This window comes from Notothenia rossii (genome assembly GCF_949606895.1).
Source record: "Notothenia rossii genome assembly, chromosome: 6".
In the NCBI taxonomy this organism is placed as follows: Eukaryota; Metazoa; Chordata; class Actinopteri; order Perciformes; family Nototheniidae; genus Notothenia; species Notothenia rossii.
In genome coordinates, this window is record NC_136909.1 from 45,163,352 (window position 1) to 45,183,365 (window position 20,014).

Genomic DNA, 20,014 nt, shown 5'->3' on the forward strand with positions numbered 1-20,014 from the left:
CAACAGGAAGAGCAAGCCAAGAATTGATCTCTTCGACCCCCTGACCTGAACTGACCGGTCGGATGTGGAGAGCGCCTCCACTCGCACATTTCATTTTGTACACCACCGCATCTTTTGTGTAATTAAATGCTGTTAACTTTTATGAGTTTCCCTTGACTCTTTTCAGTCTCTCCTGCCTTCAGGGTTCTAGAATTGCTTTCAATTTGGCGTCCCTGGGTGGACTCTGAAGCAGGATAGAGCTGAGTAGAGGGGAAGGCTGCAAGCTAACTAGCATCACACCAGGCTGCACAAAGGGAAGGACAGGCTACAGACTCACTGCTGGAGTTTTTGGCTGGGCCTAAACGAAAGGTGAGACAGTTACCTGTTCAATTCAAAAACTGTATAGTTAAATAACTTACATTAGGTGCAAGTGTTGGTAGTGATCTGTAGATTGATCTGTGGTGATAATGTGGTGATTGCGAGTGGTGTGGAGATTGTATATAGTGTTTCTATTCATCTCTGTTGTATCTTCGGCGCCGCCCGATTAATGTGAATATTACATAGTTTTAAGACCTTCTGGGGAGGCACTAGATTTGATCTGGTTTACACTGGACTTGGTCCATTCATGTTAGTCTATATGTTTGATGTGTTAAACCGGCGTAGTCTGGTTTAATAAAGTATATTGTGTGGAGTTTTTAAGCCAAAAAGTATATTTTTGTGCGATGTTCTAAGCCGAAACGATTGTGTACAAGTTTGGTATGAGATCAGCTTTTAAGGTCAGCATCTATAGAATTTAGAGCTAAGATAAATGAAGATTGTGTTGTTTTGTATTGTCAAGCAGTGTGGTTTTAATCTGCACATGTTGAGTGTTCCCCTTCCCCCAGTCACATGAGGTTTATGCTATACTGCTAAGCTAGTTAGCTAGCCAGTTGGCATTACTAGATGATGAAGTAGTTTGAGTGAAGATACAACTGGTAATTACTGATTAAATACACAGGGATGGTGTAGATCAGGGGTCGGCAACCCGCAAGCCCCCCCCCCTCTGGCTCCCTTGAGCTTAGACAAAAATAAGAAGGAAATAAAATAAAAGTATTTGTAGGACTATTTATATTTTGTTGCACGGTTGAAAATGTTTCGTATCTTGTATTTTGAGGTGATACTGTGACACATAAATAAAAAAACTAAACGGTTTTAATTAGGTCAACTAAAATATGCGTCACATCCTGCTACGGTCCCGCGCGAGCGCCTTTTCCTGCGGGTGAATAACCTGACCCCCGGCTCGATGAGCGAACTATGGATAAATCAAAGAAAAGTACCGGAGGAACACAGGAATTAAATTCTGTGTGGACAGAGTTATATGCTTTCACAGCAAACGATGCTGGTTTACCGGTATGTTTGATATGTAGAGAGAAGTTGTCAACGGTGCTGCAGCCTTTACGTGTCGAGGAACAACAAGGGAGAGGAAGACAGCTGACGATCTTCAGTCATAATTCAATGGGGTATGTCATTTATTTCAGAAAACAATTGTTGTTATATTCCATGGAATGCTCTTAACATCCCGATAACAATGAATATATTAAATGCTTTGACAATAAATACATACAAAAATGTATCTCTGGAAGCCGTAGCGCTGTAAAAAGCACGGCATTTTAGCCGGCTTGGCTAAAATGATTGGATGGCCTACCTGCCTGTCAGCCTTCCATCCGTGCACAAACTTATCTCATGCCCTCATTGGTCATGTGCGCGTTCGTGTGTGTTGGAAGAGGGACTCTGTAAGAAAGTCTGAAGGAAGAGGCATATTTTTTCCGGTTGTGTATTTTCAAATTCTAGCGCACTCGAGCTGGTTTCTCCATTCTTACCTACCCTACCGTTAACTATTTTTAGGGTGCAGCTATATGTTTTATTTATTTCAAAGTGGGCCCATTTTAATAATATTTTGTTCCCTTCAAATGTGCAGAGGACTCCCCAAGTGCTGTGTTTAATTTATTTTAAAGTAGGCATGTGTATTATTTTTAATTCTCCTTATAGGAGTTATTTGTTTCTTATTAGAGGTTAACAGTTTTATATAATGTAATAAATAGCCTAATACATGCAAAAAAAAGTAGTTTGTGTCTGATATAACAATAAATAAAACGTTATTAGCTATGAAATATGTTTTGCGGCTCCAGACAAAAAAATGTTTTGGAAAAAGGAGCAAAATGGCTCTTTTGGTCAAAAAGGTTGCAGACCCCTGGTGTAGATGAACGTTGAGAGTAGATTGAGTTGTTTTGTTTTTCATGCTTTTCAAAGAAAGTCATTTGAACTTTATTATTTTGGGGAAATAAACAGGAAGTAGGTTTATGAACCGGAAGTACTAGTTGATACATTTGAGAGGAGTTAAAAAATAAAACAGCTCCCCTAGCGGACATAAGTATTACAGTTAATACATTCTTCACCACACAGATAAAGATTACATGTGGTTTCTTTGAATTGAAGTATTGTAGTTGACACATTTTATGACCTTTGCATAATTTCATAAACTTGAGTATACATGGTTTATTTGGGTTTGCACCATATTCCTATTTTCATATGACAAAGTCAAAACCATACACTGTTCGTTTTTTATTTATTTATTCAGATTTTAAAAATTTGCATAATTTTAATTGAATTTGTTTGATTTTGATTTTCCAATTTCAGTTTTACAACATTTTAATTTATTTTTCCAATTTCTATTTTAAAAATTACCAGATTTTAAAGTTAAGTTCAGATGACATATGATAACTTTGTAAAGAATACAAAGGTACTATTCAGAGGATTAGTAATTCATTTTTGATAGCTTAATAATATTATCCAAGGACTTAAACATGTCGCCAAAAGACACCAAGTTGAGACCAGTCGCAGAGCCAGGCTCAACTGCAGATATCAAGGAAAGGGTAAAAATCAGATCAGATGTAACAGTTCCAAGTAAAAGACAGAAGACATGGAACCAAATGGAGAAACTGTTAGAACAGTGGCAAACGAAAGGATTGATTCCAGCAGATGATCAACCTGGACCAATGGAAGCCCATAGAAAAGCTGTAGTTGAACATGAGAATGCTGAATACCTACAACAGGAAAAAGCATGGATCAAAGCCGGACAACCCTCTTGGTATGGACCTGAAAACATTGCTGTGAACAGAGCTGAAAAAAGAAAAGCTATGGTTGCAAGTCTGGTATTCCATCTGGAAGATGCCAGCCAAGGATTGACAAACAGCTTACATGTGGTAGAACTCAGCAGAAGAATGGAAGAGAAAACCAACAGAAGAATGGAAGTACTCGGCAGAATAGTGGAAAAGGAACTTGGGAGAAGAATGGAAGAGGAGACCAACAGAAGAATGGAAGAACTCGGCAGAATAATGGAAAAGGAACTCAATGGAAGAGCAGCTCAACAGAAGAATGGAAGCGGAACTCATCAGAGGAATGGAAGAGAGACGAAAAGCAGATGAAGCACATGATGACATTATTGAAGAGATACGAAAGGCAGTTGAAGCCCATAATGACATTATTGCCGAAAGACAAAGGGAGGAAGATAAATACCAACAACTTCTGGCGGTAAGACGACAAGAAGATGTAAGATTTCAGGACATGAAGGCAGATAGACAACGGAGAGAAAGGAGAGAACAAGAAGAACGAAGAACTCAAAGAAAACGCAGAACAAACTACTCTCCTGACTATACCGAAGGACAGGGAGATGAAGATGACGACGGCGGTACACAGTCTGAAACCAGTAGACAGCCCCCATACAGTCACAGCAACAACGCGGTTTTGCATCTCCTCCTGAGAATAATAGTATGGACGAAAATGAGCAACATTACCCTGGGACATGCCCCAAAACGAGAAGAACCAAGAAAACTAAAAGAACCAAGACCGGTGCACATACCTCCATGCCATTGATAGCGGCTGGAAGAGGAGGATTTCAATACCAACCATGGATTCACAGAGACATGGAAGCATTAGTGGCAAAACTACCTCCACTCACGAAAGGAGGTCAGAAGTGGGTGACTGATCTGGAGAGATACACAGCCCAAGACCACCTGTGCTTGGGAGATATGAGGGCCCTGCTCGGACGGATTGAAGGACGACTGGAAGCAAGAGCAGTAGATTCCGAGGCCAATTGCACGCACGACCCAGATAAAACTTCATTCAACTACATCAGGTCGAATTATTGGGCTGCTATTCGTCACATCTTCCCGACAACACGCAGTTTACAGGCCCTCACCGGCCTGAGGAAAGGCACGGAGGAAAACATGCATGCCTTTATGAAGAGATGCGAAGGAGTCTGGGAGGACTGTACTGGAGAACGACATGACGTTTCGCCGGCTGTCACAATGCTGTGGAAGGACACGGTCATTAAAGCCCTTCCCCAATCAGTGCAGGCACGCCTTAGAGATGTGGTGGGGTTAGAAGCTAAAATCCCAGAAGAATGGAGACTACATCTCATTCACCATGACATCAAATACCAGGAAATAACAAAGGAAGATGATGAAGAAACAAGGAAACTGGAAAAAATAGTTTTGAAGATGCAGGTGGCTGAGAAAGATACTGAAGCTAATCAGATGGCCATACTAGCAGAGAAGGCAGGGTGGACACCTCCAACAGGTCAAACTCAGGAAGAACCAGAGAATCAAATGCAGAACCAACAAAGCGGAGGAGGAAGTGTATGTCCACAAAACCAAGTTCAGCAGATACCTGTGTATCTTCCTACGCAAGTACAGCCACAAGCACCGCAGTATCTTCCCACACAATTCCAGCAACAGCAAATACCTGTGTATCTTCCTACACAAGTACAGCCACAAGCACCACAGTATCTTCAACAGCAGACACCTGTGTATCTTCCTACCCAAGTACAGTCGCAAGCACAGTTATACACTCCCATACAGCATCAACAAAAGGGAAAATGGAGAAGAAAGCAACGCTCAAGAGGAAGAAGAGATAGCGGCTGCTTCATATGTGGTGATTGTAGACATTTGGCCAGAGATTGCCCCACTCAGCAATATCCACCACAAGGTATCACCTCACAATACAGAGGAGAACCAGTGTTAGATATGAGAAAAATTGAGGCGGAAGCATATGCCAGGGCCATGACGAATATTTCTGTTGGACCAGGTGATTGGGTAAATGTAAAAATCCACAAGATGAACTCTTTGCAACCTGTATGGAGTGGACCGTGGGAAGTTGTAGAACGCACTGCAGATGCACTCCTGATCAAAGTTAAAAAAGGAACATGTTGGCACCCACTTACACAGTGTTTAGCCGTACCGCCACATTTCCAGAAACGGCACGGCAGTTAGAACTGATTTTGGAAAACTGGTACAAAACAATAAGGAATCAAACATTTTTACAACGACAGCACCAGGAGATGAGTAAACTCAAGAATCCGTAGAGTGTAAATACATAGAGAAAAACACATTTTTATACTCTAACTGTTTGCACATCATAGACAAGGAATTTAGACAATATAAATAAATGTTCACTAAAAGTAATAAGTATAATGGAAAGTAGGCTTGGGCGGTATGACGGTATTACGGTATACCAGGGTATTTCGAAATACCGTCGGTATGATTTTCAATACCGTGACGTCACAGACTGTGCGCCAAATCATAGATGCGTTTCATTCTATTACACTGACACGGAGTTTTGACAGGGACAACATTGGTTGTAATGCACAGCACGCGCCAGCAGAGGGCAGGGGAGGGCAGTCCGTCTTTCCCGCTCTCAGAGCTCAGCACAGAGCTGAGCTGAGCAAGATGGCGGCAGCATTTGCCGGCCCCGAACTCGGACAACTAGTAAAAAAGAAAAATGCCTCTGCGCCTGTTTGGGACTATTTTGGGTTTACTCGTCGCCAGTGACTTCATCCAGCACAACGAGAGACGGAGGCACTTCTTTGGGAATGTTTAAGACGGGGTGAGTGAGTGTTGACATTTTTTAATCCTATGCAACTGGTTGATGGTTTTGTAGTCGAGGTCGGACGGTTTTAAAAACGAAAGCATTTACGTGCTAAACATTCACGCGAGTAATCCAATGAATCAAATGGAAATAAGGTTAACACATGCACGGAATAATATTGCCAAACTAGTTAGTGAATATAGCAAACTTTATTCAATAAGTGTTAGAAATTAAAATCAATGTTTTAATGGGGAAATGTAGTTTAAACATGCCGTCAGTTTTAATGCTCTTTTATACTGAAAAACCAGAAATTCTTGTGCACAAGCAGTTAAGCTTTTATTCTGAAAATCCTTCATCTACGCATGTAGCATGTGGCTAATATACGATTTCCTAAAGAGGTGAATTTAGTAGCGAAACGATATGGAGTGGTGCAAACCGAAACCTACTGATTTAACACTACAACTATAGATGTCGAGATACTACCATGCTGAATATTAAATGAAGGTACAGTTTATTTGAATACATTATTGTTTACAGACGAGAGTAGCATGTGACAACATCCGGAATGACCGGAAACCAAACGAGCCGAGAAGTATTTTTTAGAGTATTGATTACAGCGTTTAGAATGTGTTAACTGAAAAGTGATGAAAGAGAATATGAGGAGAAAAGGCGTGTTGAGCATATATTGGATGTGAAAGGAGCCAATCCTTTGTTTAAATGCAACAACGGACATTGGAGACGAGGCGAGCCGGCAGGCGGGGAGGAGCCAGCAGAGGATATATAACAGCACCGGAGGAGAGATCCAACTCTTGGCTTCCCTAACGAGGAGCGGATCACAGCTGTTTGTCTGACTGAACAATATCATGCTTGTGACCAACCCGCTCCTTTTTTAATTAAAGTACCCAATTGAACTTTCACAGAGACTTCATTTAGTCTCCTTTTAAAGCTTCTCTCCTGGACGGGAGAATAACGAACACAGTTTACATAAGTCAAGTATTTACTCCCGGAAAATGTTTTTGTATGATGATATATTGTTAACTTAGCTCACTATGGAAACAACGTCGGACATCTACAAACGCGTCCTGTATCCGATCTCAAAATGTGCCATTTGCACAATGTGTCATGTATGCAGCCCTTGTTTTGCACTTGCGCGCACGTCGCGGCACTTTGCGAGCGTCTACCGGCTCGGGCTGCATTTTACACCGAACATATAATATACCGTTCGAAACATCTATTTGCCGCCGAACGCCACCTCACTCAAGTCGACCCAAGTCATACCGTCAGTGGCGGCTGGTGGAAAATATTTTTGGTGGGGCTGGCTGTTGATATAGTGAGTAAAACATTTTTTTTTGGGAGAAATTACCCCTTAAATTGGGACTGATACCGTCATATACCGTATACCACGGTATGATGTCAGCAAGATATTACGGTATGAAAAAAATGATACCGCCCATGCCTAATGGAAAGTAGACATAGGCCTACACTTGAGTCAAATTTCATTACTGTGATCTGATTAGTGTGCTCTGCAGGTTTACTATTGTTCTAAGTAACGGTGGGATTTAAAATATTGGAGAAAATATGGAGATGTTCTTTCGTAGTGTGTGGGATATGTGATGCTTGAAACATGTAGGTGTTTCAATTTATAGGAGAAAATGGTTTGCTGAAAGAGTCAGGTTGGGTAAATATGTAGCAATGGATGAAACAATTTTTAGAGGGAGTATTTGTAATATCATTCGTAGACATTCATTGTGTTTGGATGGCATTTAACAACTAAGACGGATAGTACGATTAGAAAGGGACAGAGTGGAAAGGGTTCGATTTATTTAACCTCAGTGTGCTAGATTTCTTATAGATAATGCGTCCCGAGACCTGGACTCCCCCTCTGAGTCAGAAAGGCTACGATCCCGTCCCTCCAAGGAGACAAAAGACCTAACCCAACAGGAGACTCCTCCTTCTCCATCGAACAGACAGAGAACCAGAGCTGAAACAACAACAACAACAACAAGCTCCACCTGTGGCATCCAGAACCAAACAGCTTGCTGACATACACAGAGATACTCTCATCAGTCCCTCAGACAGGACATGAAGTTCCAAGCTGAGCCACGAGATTTGGCACAAGAGCAGAGTGTGGGACATGAGAGCAGAATCCGCCCTCCATAAAAACAGCGAAGAGACTGTACAGGAGGAGATTAAATGCAAAGCAGTACAAGAACAGCGGCATGATGTGGGCTGCAGATGTGACTGGGCCAAAGGCTGCCTAAAAGAGTTACAGTGGATGGATTCATGAGCTGATGGACTGAAGAGAAGACATAATCAGAGGAGTTGGCATGGTCGATTAGAAGTGAGGAGGCCGGGGTCACGGCTTGAGACAACCAGAGGAGGAGAAAAGGAGAACGGGAATGAGTGAGTTTACACATAAACACACTTATTCACAAACGCACATAAAAGAGACCACATTTAAATAACTTGAATTGACTTGATAAGTACGTGAAGACAAAACGATTTATTAACCATGAATGAATCAATTGGTAAATTAAAAATAGCAGTAAAGAGGTAAAGTAAAATGAGAATCACACTGAGGGAGACATGATGGAAATATTCACTCTACTTTAAGCAGTGGGTATTTTGGAGTACAGAGTAGAACCATATTCTTCAATCTTTTCATCATGTAAACAAATTATTATTTTAGAGATTTTTATTCACGTGTGAATAAAGTAGTGATCTCATTTGTTACAATATTGATCACCATTAAAAGGACAGTTTTAGGAACCATTCTATAAGACACATCTGTATTTGTATGGATCATGTTAAAGGAAGAGCTAGTGCCATGCCAAATATATTATTCCAATCTGAAGTGTTGATTTCTCCATTGTAGCATAGTTATTACCATAGGAGGGCTTTCAGATGGAAATATGAAATGACTTCTGTTTTAAAATCCTTGATAAAGGAGGGAGGAATTGTTACATGTTCGGACACCAAAGGTTTCACACACTGCTAAAGAGTTCAACATTATTTTTTTAAGTGGACCAGAATTGAAGATAGATGAGCTATGAAATACATAGCAGAGCTACACAGATCCTAGTAATGGTTTGACTCAAGATAATAGTTATGTACACAAGTTTCTGAATTAGATCTATTAGACATTGTAATACTAATTAGGTGTAAATGAATTGCAGTAGTAGTAGTACTATAAGGAAGTGAGTTTTGTACCAAGTTTCAGGAAAGATGGGAGGCAGAAGTCCAAATGGAAAGTTAGAACCATCTTGAAAATCATAGTTGAAATCGTGAATGAATAACGAATGACATATTTTTGTAGATAAAGGGAACCCGCCTATGCTGAAATACCTCTGAAAAGACTCTGCAGAGCACGACATGGCCAAAAGACCGAGACCAAATTACCTTTGACCCTGACTGACAGTGTGACAAAAGCACTGTCAATGACTGACTTTGGGGTGTACCTGACCAAACCTGACGTGACAACCAGACAGTGTGAGTGTGAATGAATGCCGGCATGTGATCAGTGTAACTGCATGATTCTAAAACAATAACTAACCAAGCATGTTTTTGGACTAACATATTATTTTGGAGCTCCAACGGAAACGAGAGGTTTCCTAAAAATTCCATAAAAAGGGGAAACCGGACATGTGACCCGTTTCTAATCTACTTGATGATATTTTATTCCCACAGGAGTTGGCGGTTTGCAAATGTAAAACTCAATCTGAAGATTCTGTTTCTTTTGGGCCTGAAAGACGGAGAGAAACACTTATTTTCACTGAAGTGTTTACTGTGGAAATAATAATAATAATGGATCCAAAATTGTAAACAATGTTCGTTATGTCCCTAACCAATATTTACCTGAAAGTTTTTTCCGCCCTCCCCTTTACACAGGGGTCTCAGACTCAATTTACCTGGGGGCCGCTGGACGTAGAGTCTGGGCAAGTCTGGGCCGCTTCAAGTATTCCGCAAAACATTTATTAAAAAATACAACATTAACAGTTCTTCAACATCTTCTTCACATGAACTGTTCTTCACAACATAACTATGTACAGTTGCTCTTTCTTGCCTACTCCTTGCTGGTAGAGACCTGGCAGCGCTTCCTCTCACACAGCTGAGCCACATTTGGTTTGAGGGAGGAAGCAGTTGAAACCCTCAGTATGGCTTGAAGATGTGCATCAGTAAGTCTGGACCTGTACTTTGACTTATTGAAGTTCATGGTGGAGAAGAACTGTTCAGACATATATGTGCTCCCAAAAAGGCACATGGTCCACTTGAACATCCTGGAAATCTCAGGGAAGGAGGGGGGCAATTCTCTCATGAACTGTCCAAGCTTGTCTGCTTTCCCATTCACTTCCCTGAACTTGGCTTTGAGCTCAGAATTGCACTGCAGGTCGATGAGCTCCATTTGAAGCAAACCAGGGGCATTTTCCACATCAAAGGAGAAGGGGTCTGCAAACATTTGGAAAGTGGCTCTGTGCGTCTTGAAGTCTGCAAACCGCTGATCGAATTCCTCCTGTAGCTTCACAATGGCATCAATATACTTCTCACCACTGAATGCTGTGCCCCTGTCCATGAGAGCCTTGCATGCTGGGAAATGGCAGAGGTTTTTCTGAGGGAGCTGGGCTTTCCATAACATCAGTTTTGTAGAGAATGCTCTGACATTGTCATATGCTGCACTAACAAGCTGGCCCTGGCCCTGCAACTTCTTATTCAGAACATTCAGCTCCTGCGTGATGTCAACAAGAAAAGCTAAGTCCATAAGCCATTTGGGATCACTCAGCTCGGGAACAGCCATCCCACCCTTCTCCAGCATGAATACTTTCAGTTCTGTTCTCAACTCAAAAAACCTCTTCAGGACGTTTCCCCTGCTGAGCCAACGTACCTCTGTGAAGTAGAGAACATCCTCATATTCTGACTCAATTTCCTCCAAAAAAGCACGGAACTGGCGGTGCTTTAAGCCCCTGGATCTGATATGGTTGATGCATTTCACAACGACAGACATCACATTGTCAAACTTCAAGCATTTGCTGCAAAGGGCCTGCTGATGGACAATGCAGTGCAGAGCAATAGCCTCCTCCACACCCTCCTCCTCCAGTTTTCTTTGAACAAGTGCCACCAGCCCATTTTTTCTCCCTGTCATTGATGGTGCTCCGTCCGTCGTAATTCCAACATACCTCTTCCATGGCAGACCGATATCCGCAATGGCATCACACAGTTGCTGAAATATCTCCTGAGCGGTGGTCTGGCCATGCATTGGTTTCACTGTAAGCAACTCCTCTGTCACTTCAAAATTGTCATCAACACCACGGACATACATTGCGAGCTGAGCGGTGTCAGTGATGTCTGTGCTAAGAGCCACAGAGTATGCACGGAAAAGTTTGGCTTTGTCGCACAGCTGATCATATATGTCACTTGATAAGTCAGAAATGCGCTCTGCCACTGTGTTAGCTGACAGGCTGTTGTTGTTGAACTGACCCTTCTTTTCCGGACAGACTATACTTGCAGCCTGCAACATGCATTTTTTTTACAAACTCGCCTTCCGTAAACGGCCTTCCCGCCCTAGCAATCATCTCACTCACCACATAGCTAGCTTCGACTGCTAAATCAGCCTCATTGCTTCCTTTCTTGAAGAGATTTTGTTGCTTCCATATCATTTTTTTTAGCTCTGTGACTTTTTTCTCTCTCTCATCTCCCAGGTATTTTGCATACTCTGCATGTTTAGTTGAGTAGTGACGTTTGAGGTTATACTCCTTGTATACAGCGATTTTCTCTGTGCATATAAGGCATGATGCGTTTCCCCTGTACTCAACAAAAAAAGATTCAGTCTCCCACTTCTCCTGAAATGTTCTGTGGTCATCATCGATTTTTCTTATCCCTGAAAGTTTTGATGAAGACATGGCGATATATTTTGCTTCCACTCTGTGTCACCTTTGGATCACTCTGGATTGATTCCGCTGCGCGCATTTGATTGACGTGTGGCGGAGTTCCCTCGGAGGGGGGAGGGGCGAGGGAACTCCGCGCAGCAGTTCCCTGCCAGCAGCAGCAGCAGCAGCAGCAGCAGCAGGAAAAATAAAATTGAAATATAAAGCACAAACGTAAAGGCCAGATTAACACTATTACATGATATCAACAAAGGGGCCATGAGAAACTGTCTCGCGGGCCACATCTGGCCCGCGGGCCTGGAGTCTGAGACACCTGCCTTTACAGGATTTTGTTACACATGAGTTCATGTGTAAATAGGGGGGAGTGTGTATAATGTCAACATGGATGTAAATGTAAAATTCACAATTACAATTTTTCTTTAAGGATTGAAAGAAACTTTCCGCCCCAACCCAGATGTTCAAACTGAGCATTGAAGATAGTTTTAGGATTAACCTGGTCCATATCTAGGGATAATATACTGTTTGGTGAATGTTGACATGTTTCTAATATTGATTTGAGTTATAACCGGTAACACAGATGCAGAATCAGTGGCCAAGGGGCTACTGTGAGAGATGTAATTCCAGAATGGAATACCGAAGAAGTTGACCTGTGATAATGAAACAATTTTGTAATATTTCAACAGATATTAAAGTACCTGAGGTTTGAAATGTAGAAAGAACATATTAAAGTTAAGCTAAAACATTGTAATGTAATGAGACGGAATTTAATTTTGACAACATCTTGTAACTAGCATGGTAAAAGAAGTAAAGGCCATAGACTTATTGTTTAGGTCATTATGGGGATATACATTTCATTTAAATTCATAATAGAAAGACATTTGATGACAGTATGTTGGATTTCTGTATTCATTTTTCAGCTTGATAATAGATAGGTAGAAGCAGTATTGCCAGGTGCAATCGATGGGATTTCTGCACACGATCCAAGCAGAGAATGACGTACCTTACAGGACAGACACACTCAGGAAATCATTCACTCTGACATCATCATGACTTTAGTTGTTTTTTAATCATAATGAAATTGTATTACATAACGTTAGTGTGTTTTTACCACAAACAGGAATAGTTAATTGTTATATTAGATTTGAGAAAGATTACAAGGATTTTATTTAGTTCACCATGAAGGTGTTTTTTGTTTGTAACATATGCCAAGTATTAAGATTCAAATATCAGCAGGTTCTGAATTATTATTCCTCTGTCCCAGAACCAACAAGAATGTGGATGGAGAGAACTATATCTACTGGAGCCAGCAGAGATTCGTAAATTGCACCAGAGACACAGTAAAAGGATGACACAAACAGTTAGATAAAAGCAGACCGATAGAATGGCGCTAGACTTGTTTAAATAAAGAGTAATATTTAGCTATTTTTAGATAGTTTAATCCTTCTTATAGTTAGGGAAAGTTAGGTATTTTTTTGGCCATATCGTGAAATAATTTATTACCAATAGCTTTTTTTACCATATGTCCCTATAGGTGTCTAGTAACATCTCCCAATTTATCCACAGCCAAATCCTCTGGGAATCGCCTTGAGAGCCAATCAAAGTTGGGGTGCCCAGAGGGCCTGGGTAAAAATAGTGAAAACATTTTTTCTACCAAAAGTGACTTTTGAGATGTCTAACTATGGTTTTTTAGGGGTGCTGAATCTATCCCAGCCATTAGTTTTGAGTCAAAATGACTCCTTAACCCTGAAATATTGATCTGTCAAATTTAACCTATGGATTTGGGGTGAAAAATGTATTCTACACATTGAATAATCCACTCTGAATTTAAAAGACACTACAGTAATGACATCTGCTAGGTACGTGCTCAGTATAATTACTTCTCTGCACGTGGAGAATATCAAGGTAGAGGTATTTTGCAGCTGCTTTTATTCAAAGCGTGCAGATTGAACCCAGGCCTCCCGTATACCAGTCGAAGACACTAACCACTGCTCCAACACGCCCACAACAAAGTTACTTTCTGACATGGTAAGTAAATAATTTTGCTTTCTAAAGTTTAGTTGGCTATACATTTATTTATAGGCCCATGCATCATTTTTATCTCTTAGTTACAGCCTAAAATGAATGTTGCTAGCTAGCATCCAGCTTAAGTTAGCTAACATTAGGCTAATATCAAATCTAGTACCTTAGCTAAATAAACCATTATAAATAGTCTCTGTGTCATTGATCAACATTAATTGTGTTGTAAATTGTGTCATTTTATAGTGGGCTCACTATATGATTCAAAGTGAGATTATTGTTCATAGTTACACATAATCTATTAATGTGGCTGTGTGGACCCATTCTGCATGATATGTTTGATAAGTCTTGCCTTTGCCTTGCCTTGCCTAGTAAACAAAAAGAAAAAGTAATTGTTCACCGAGCTGTCTTGTCTTTTTAGGACAGTATGGAAGTTGATACCACAAATTGTCATGGTTTGAGGTGCTTCATCTGTGGTGGTCCTCGGACTGAAATGCAAAAACTCTCAAAAGTCACTCACAAAGGTTATCAGCAGCTATTATCTTATTCTGAGATCGTAGATGATGCAATGCTGATCAACAGACTACATGAGGACTGGAATGATGGAGATGACCCCAAGCTGAAGTACCATTTGGATTGTAGAACCGAGTTGTACCATCGTTCGAGAAGTGTATCCATTGCGAAACGTTCAGGTTTTCTTTTTCATTATGTCAATGTTGTTGCCACTTTCTGTCAATCATTCCGTTCAACTCATCATTTCAATCCAATACATTTTGTGGCATGAATAAAAGCTCACGAAATTGTCTTTCATCCATCCAAAGGACAAGATGCTCAAGACCAACGATCAGACAGGATGAAAAGACGCAGCGTACTGTCTGGGCCAAGTACTTCAAGTGCTGGTAGCTCCACATTCCAAACCCCATCAGCACACCTGGTCTACCGTGATGTTTGTATCCTCTGCAATAAGAGCATCAATGTTGAAATGCTTGTAAAATACCCTAGTAAGTTGCCTGTCTTCTACATTCTCATGAATGAGTTTGAAAGGTCTTTCTTTTTTTTCAAATTAAAACTCTCTTTAGTAAATCATATATGTGGCTATAACCCAGACACAGCCCGGAAGTTGTATCGTGCACCTGACAATCGCTTCCAGGACAGACTGAAAAGGAATTTGTTGGAGACAGCTGTGAGACGAGGAGATGCCTGGGGAGTTGAAGTTGCTGGTCGCCTGTCTGGAATAATAGATTTGGTAGCTGAAGAGGCACTGTATCATCTTCGGTGCAGGTCCCAGTTCGAGAACCCAGTTACAAACTCTGGGGTAATATATTTTTTTCAAGACCAGAAGTCCCAGACTCTGTAGACAAGGTTCTGAAGCCAATCATTTCAATTAAAAGTTGTTTTTCCCCCACAGGTCGGACGGCCTACAGATGAGGAGAGGCAGTTGCTGTTTGAGAAACTGTGCAAATGGATGGATGAAGAAGTGGAGCATGGTGTAACAAGTCTCGCTGAGATCCACATGAAGATGGAAGAACTTGACCCCACGGAGGACAAAAGTCTCACATATGGACGGATGTATCTTAAAAAAAAGCTTCAGGAACATTATGAGGAGTCTCTCTGTTTCACATTAGATGAGGGAGGAAGATTCATTGTGTGGCTAAAAGACACTACAGAGGCAATCCTCCGAGACTACCATCAGCAGGTCATCAACCCCTCACAAACCATGGATGATTCTGCACTTAAAGACCTCATAATTTCCACTGCCATTCATCTGATCTGTGGAGACTTGGCAAGAGTTTCACTCGACACAAAGCAGTATCCCTCAGTAGACAGCATGACCAATACACAGAGCCAACTTGCTCTGATTCCTGACAGCCTCAAGCAGTTGCTGAAGGCAATTGTAAAAACTGACGAAAAGGTGGCAATGTGGGGACAGAACCTGCTGAAAGCATACCGCCCTCGATCAGGAGTTATGCCCTCCCAACTTGGACTTACAATTCAGCTTGACCACATGTTTGGATCAAAGTGGTTGATTGACCGTATTCATCACTTAGGATACTCTGAATCATATGTTGAGCTCCATCACTACAAGTATTGTTACTTGAACGTGAAAAATGGATGTGGTAGCATGGACCAGGATACCATAATCACAGATGAAGATGGTATAGATGTTGTGGAGCATGAGGAAGCAGAGGTCGATGCAGTCCTATCTGCAGAACAGCCAGAGGAGCAAGAGGACAGTGGTTCTGGAATGCATGAAGAGAATCAGCAAACATTTGCCCTCTTTGTTCCTGCCGATAGCACTGTTCATCAATGTGTTGGTGATAATATAGATCTCAACATTGCCTCACTACAAGGAAACACAGCATTCCATGCAATGGGCATGATCAGAGTAACTTCTCCTGCTCCAGCAACAAGACAACATGAGCTTCACACAACCATACCAAGGAGGAACATGGCAGTTGAGGAAAAGGTAGCAACTCTCAAAGCAACAGAGGTGAAAATACTGTCCTTTGTACCAAAAAACAAAGCAGGATTGGCAGACATCCGTTTGGTTCCCATAGCTGATCTCCACCAAGACCCTCCGGTTTTGAAGTCAGGGGACATTGGTTGGATGGCAGGATGGGCTATCAAGAATTACAACGCCACATTTGAACATCCGAACTGGAATGGCTTCATGAAATCCATACATCAAACTGAATGCAGGAAAAAGTCCCTCATTGAGTTTCTTCCAATCATTGAGGGTGACCCAAACGAGTACAGAACCATCTACACTACTCTAATGGAGTGCCTACGCAGCGGTCAGTCTCCTGCTGTCATCACATTTGACATGCCAATATGGCTGAAAGCAACTCAGATAGTTCTCCAGTCTGACTTGCCCATCATCACTAGACTAGGAGGGTTTCATCTCCTGAAAAGCTTCCTGGGCTCTATTGGGGTTATTATGGCAGACTCAGGGCTGCAAGAGCTGATACAGCTAGTTTACCCAGGCAGCAACACTGCAGAACACATTCTCTCAGGCAGGGCTTATGCTAAGGCCATCCGGTTCCACCTTCTTGCATCAGCGGCAATTACCAAGTTTTTGCTGAAAGATGTTGCGTTCAGCGAGCAGGACTATGAAGACATGGAGAACTTCATCAGGACTGCAAAAGAAATGAAAAGAGGTAATTTGACCTTTCCCTAATCTGTGTCTCAAACTATCTCGGAGTATGCCGAATTATATTTTCTCATTATGTAGTAATACAATTAAAACTGTCTATCTCTAACAGGTTCCATGGACACACCAAGGATAGTCACTGTGTTCAAGGAGAGGATGGAGGAGAGGTTGAAGACTTTGTCTAAGGCTGGAAGAACACCTGCACTCTGGGTCTGGTACTATGGCAGAATCGATCTAATCAAGGTATTTATCAGGAGTGAGCGTGTCCCAGACCACACAGGTCACCTCAGCTGCATCATTGGAATGCTGAACACCTTTGCAGCAGCAGGGCACCATCAGTACGCAAAGGGAGCAAGGCTCTATGTACAACTAATGCAGCAGCGACAGGACTGTCCCATGTTCCAGGAAACTCTGTCCAAGTTTACTGTGTATGGCAACCATGTAGTCCGGTTCTCAGACCATGAGTGGTCAGGCACATGGACTGACATCACAATAGAAACCACACTCATGCGTGAGGCCAAATCCTCAGGTGGTTTAAGCAGAGGGCGGTTCCGGAACAAATCTGCTCACAAGTGTTGGGTTCAGACTCTCAACCACTTCTCATTCATTCACCAGGAGCTTGAAGGAGTAATGAACAAACGTAGGGTACCTATCCACACAGACATCACAAAAGCCCAGATGGAGAAAGACAATGACTCTGTTAATGCCATAGTTGGATGGTTGGAGGAAGTCAACCCCTTTGATTCCATACGGGACAGTAAGACCCTGGTATCTTTCTCGACGGGGTTCAGCAGCACTCCTGGGGACTCAGTCAATGCTGATCAGGCAGAGGAGGTTGGCAGAGCCATACAGGCCAAGATGGATGGGAAAACTGTTCTGGATGCAATGGAAACCAAGGTCAAGTCATTGGCAAGCCTCAGATCTGCTCCTAAAATCAATGGAGAGAAGCTAATCACTGACTCACTCAAGCTCTTCAACCGCCTCATCATCATTAGTGAGCGTGAAGTCAAGACCAAAGAAGCTTTGCGCTTTGAGTTGACGCCAACACCAATGTCTCTATTTGACAAGAATCAGAAGTTGCGAAAGCCAGACAAGGCTGCCCTAGCAAAGTTCCTGAAGGCTTTTGTGGAGCCTGTTGAAAAACTAACCTGCACAAGCCTGGTGGTTGATGGCGGTTGGCTCCTGCACAGCGTCAAATGGGAGGCTAACCTCACGTGGAAGGACATCACTGAGAGCTACCTCCGGTTTGTGATGTCCATGGGTAGCCAGCACGTCCGGATCACTGTGGTCTTTGATGGATATGGTAGCTCCACCAAGGACCATGACCACCTGAGACGAACCAAGAATGCATGCTGTGACATTCAGATTCGTCCAGACTTAAAAAACATCATTCCGCGGGAAAGGTTTCTTGACAACAAGAACAACAAGGCTCAGCTCATTCTGCTCCTTGCTGAGACCTTCCAAAGAGCTAGGATCAGTGTTCAACTATGCTCTGATGATGCTGACACCTCCATCGTGTCTGCAGCACTAAATGAGGCAATAGAGTCTTCTGTTGAGGTGAGGGCTGAGGACACAGACGTCCTGGTTATGCTGGTCCATCATAGGGCAAACCACCCGGTCTTCCTCACGACAGCTAAAGATACATCTTATGATGTCAGAAAGATTCGAGAGGCACTCCCGGAGAGGTACCGTAAATACCTTATATTCCTACATAGCTTCTCTGGCTGTGATACTGTATCAGCAATTTCTGGGTTTAGCAAACCAACGTTGCTCAGCAAGCTCTGCCAGACTGACAAATCAGAGCGGGCCATGGATGTGTTCTGTGACATCAGAGCCAAGAAAAGTGACATCATCGAAGCTGGCTGCGAACTGTTCAAGAACATATTCCGTGGTAATCCATCTGGAGATTTGGAAGATTTAAGATTTGATATCTTCAGCAAGCGGGCGGCAGCTGGGAGCATCAAGCCTGAGAAACTGCCTCCAACTACAGGAGCTGCAGCACAGCACTCACTGCGGGCATATCTCCAGACCAGAGATTGGCTAATGCTACAAAGTCCATCTTTGGATGTCCTTGAGTATGGATGGAAACAAGGAAAACATGGTTATGAACCAGTCCCTACAACAGATCCCATGGCACCAGATTACCTTCTGAAATTAGTCTGCTGCAACTGCGCAGGTGACTGTGGCACTCTCAGGTGCTGCTGTAAAAAGCAAGGAGTCAAATGTATTTCTGCTTGTGGGAACTGTCATGGTAACTCTTGCCAGAACATCAACCAGCCAGATGATAATAATAGTGAGGGAGATGCAGGGGAGTTTGATGAGGTTTGTTAAAATGTCAACTAATAACGCTAGTTTTGATTTGCAATTGTTCAATAAAACCACTTTTTATGGATTGTTTATGGAGTTGGAGTCATTTTTACTCAAAACCAATGACTGGGACAGATTCAGCACCCCTAAAAACCCCTAGTTAGACATCTCAAAAGTCACTTTTGGTAGAAACATTTTTTTCACTATTTTTACCCACGCCCTATGGGCACCCTAACTTTGATTGGCTCTCAAGGCAATTCCCAGAGGATTTGGCTGTGGATAAATCGGGAGGTGTTACTAGACACCTATAGGAACATATGGTAAAAAAAGCTATTGGTAATAAATTATTTCACGATATGGCTAAAAAAATACCTAACTTTCCCTAACTATTATACTTAGTAAAAGAACAAGTGCCTTTACACCAGATACAGTATGAAGATGATTTATGATGTGAAAGGAGGGCGTTAGACGTTTTCCATACCAAGCTAATTGCTGCTATTTTGCGAAGTGACATTAAAGGTTTAAGATAGAAGTTATGCACAAATGAAAAACTTTATATTTATGATGAATATGTATTCTTATTTGTATTTTTTCCTTTCTATGAGTTATGTACCATGCAATGTTCGGATGAAGAACTCATTGATTTCAATATTATTTACATACCTTAAATGGTATGTAAGGAGGGATTGTTAGAAATTAAAATCAATGTTGATATGGCGTAATTTGAATTAAATACACTATTTGATTTAAATCAGTTTTATTCTGAAAAACCGGAAGT

General features: G+C 41.9%; 2 protein-coding genes across 14 annotated transcripts in view; one reads left to right on the top strand and one right to left on the bottom strand.

The window, feature by feature from the left end:
• LOC307042238 (whirlin-like) overlaps positions 1-20,014 on the bottom strand; it is a 366,287-nt gene that overhangs the window by 76,990 nt on the left and 269,283 nt on the right. The window lies entirely within an intron of this gene.
• On the top strand, positions 13,280-19,981 carry LOC307042237 (uncharacterized protein). 3 transcript variants are annotated; one of them, XM_079686020.1, is made up of 5 exons: positions 13,280-14,470; positions 14,600-14,779; positions 14,858-15,093; positions 15,187-16,936; positions 17,042-19,981. In XM_079686020.1, the coding sequence occupies exons 1-5, from the start codon at positions 14,206-14,208 to the stop codon at positions 19,258-19,260; spliced, it is 4,650 nt and encodes a 1,549-aa protein (XP_079542146.1). In that variant the 5' UTR covers positions 13,280-14,205; the 3' UTR covers positions 19,261-19,981. The 3 variants fall into 3 exon arrangements, with proteins under 3 accessions (XP_079542146.1, XP_079542147.1, XP_079542145.1); XM_079686021.1 differs by having other exon boundaries at positions 13,282-14,470; positions 14,885-15,093; XM_079686019.1 differs by having other exon boundaries at positions 13,282-14,470; positions 14,600-15,093.

Coding starts and splice junctions, on each gene's coding strand:
- LOC307042237 (XM_079686019.1), top strand. CDS start 14,206: ATGGAAGTTGATACCACAAATTGTCATGGTTTGAGGTGCTTCATCTGT. Junction 14,471..14,599: donor ATCCATTGCGAAACGTTCAG/GTTTTCTTTTTC, acceptor ATCCATCCAAAG/GACAAGATGCTCAAGACCAA. Junction 16,937..17,041: donor TGCAAAAGAAATGAAAAGAG/GTAATTTGACCT, acceptor TATCTCTAACAG/GTTCCATGGACACACCAAGG.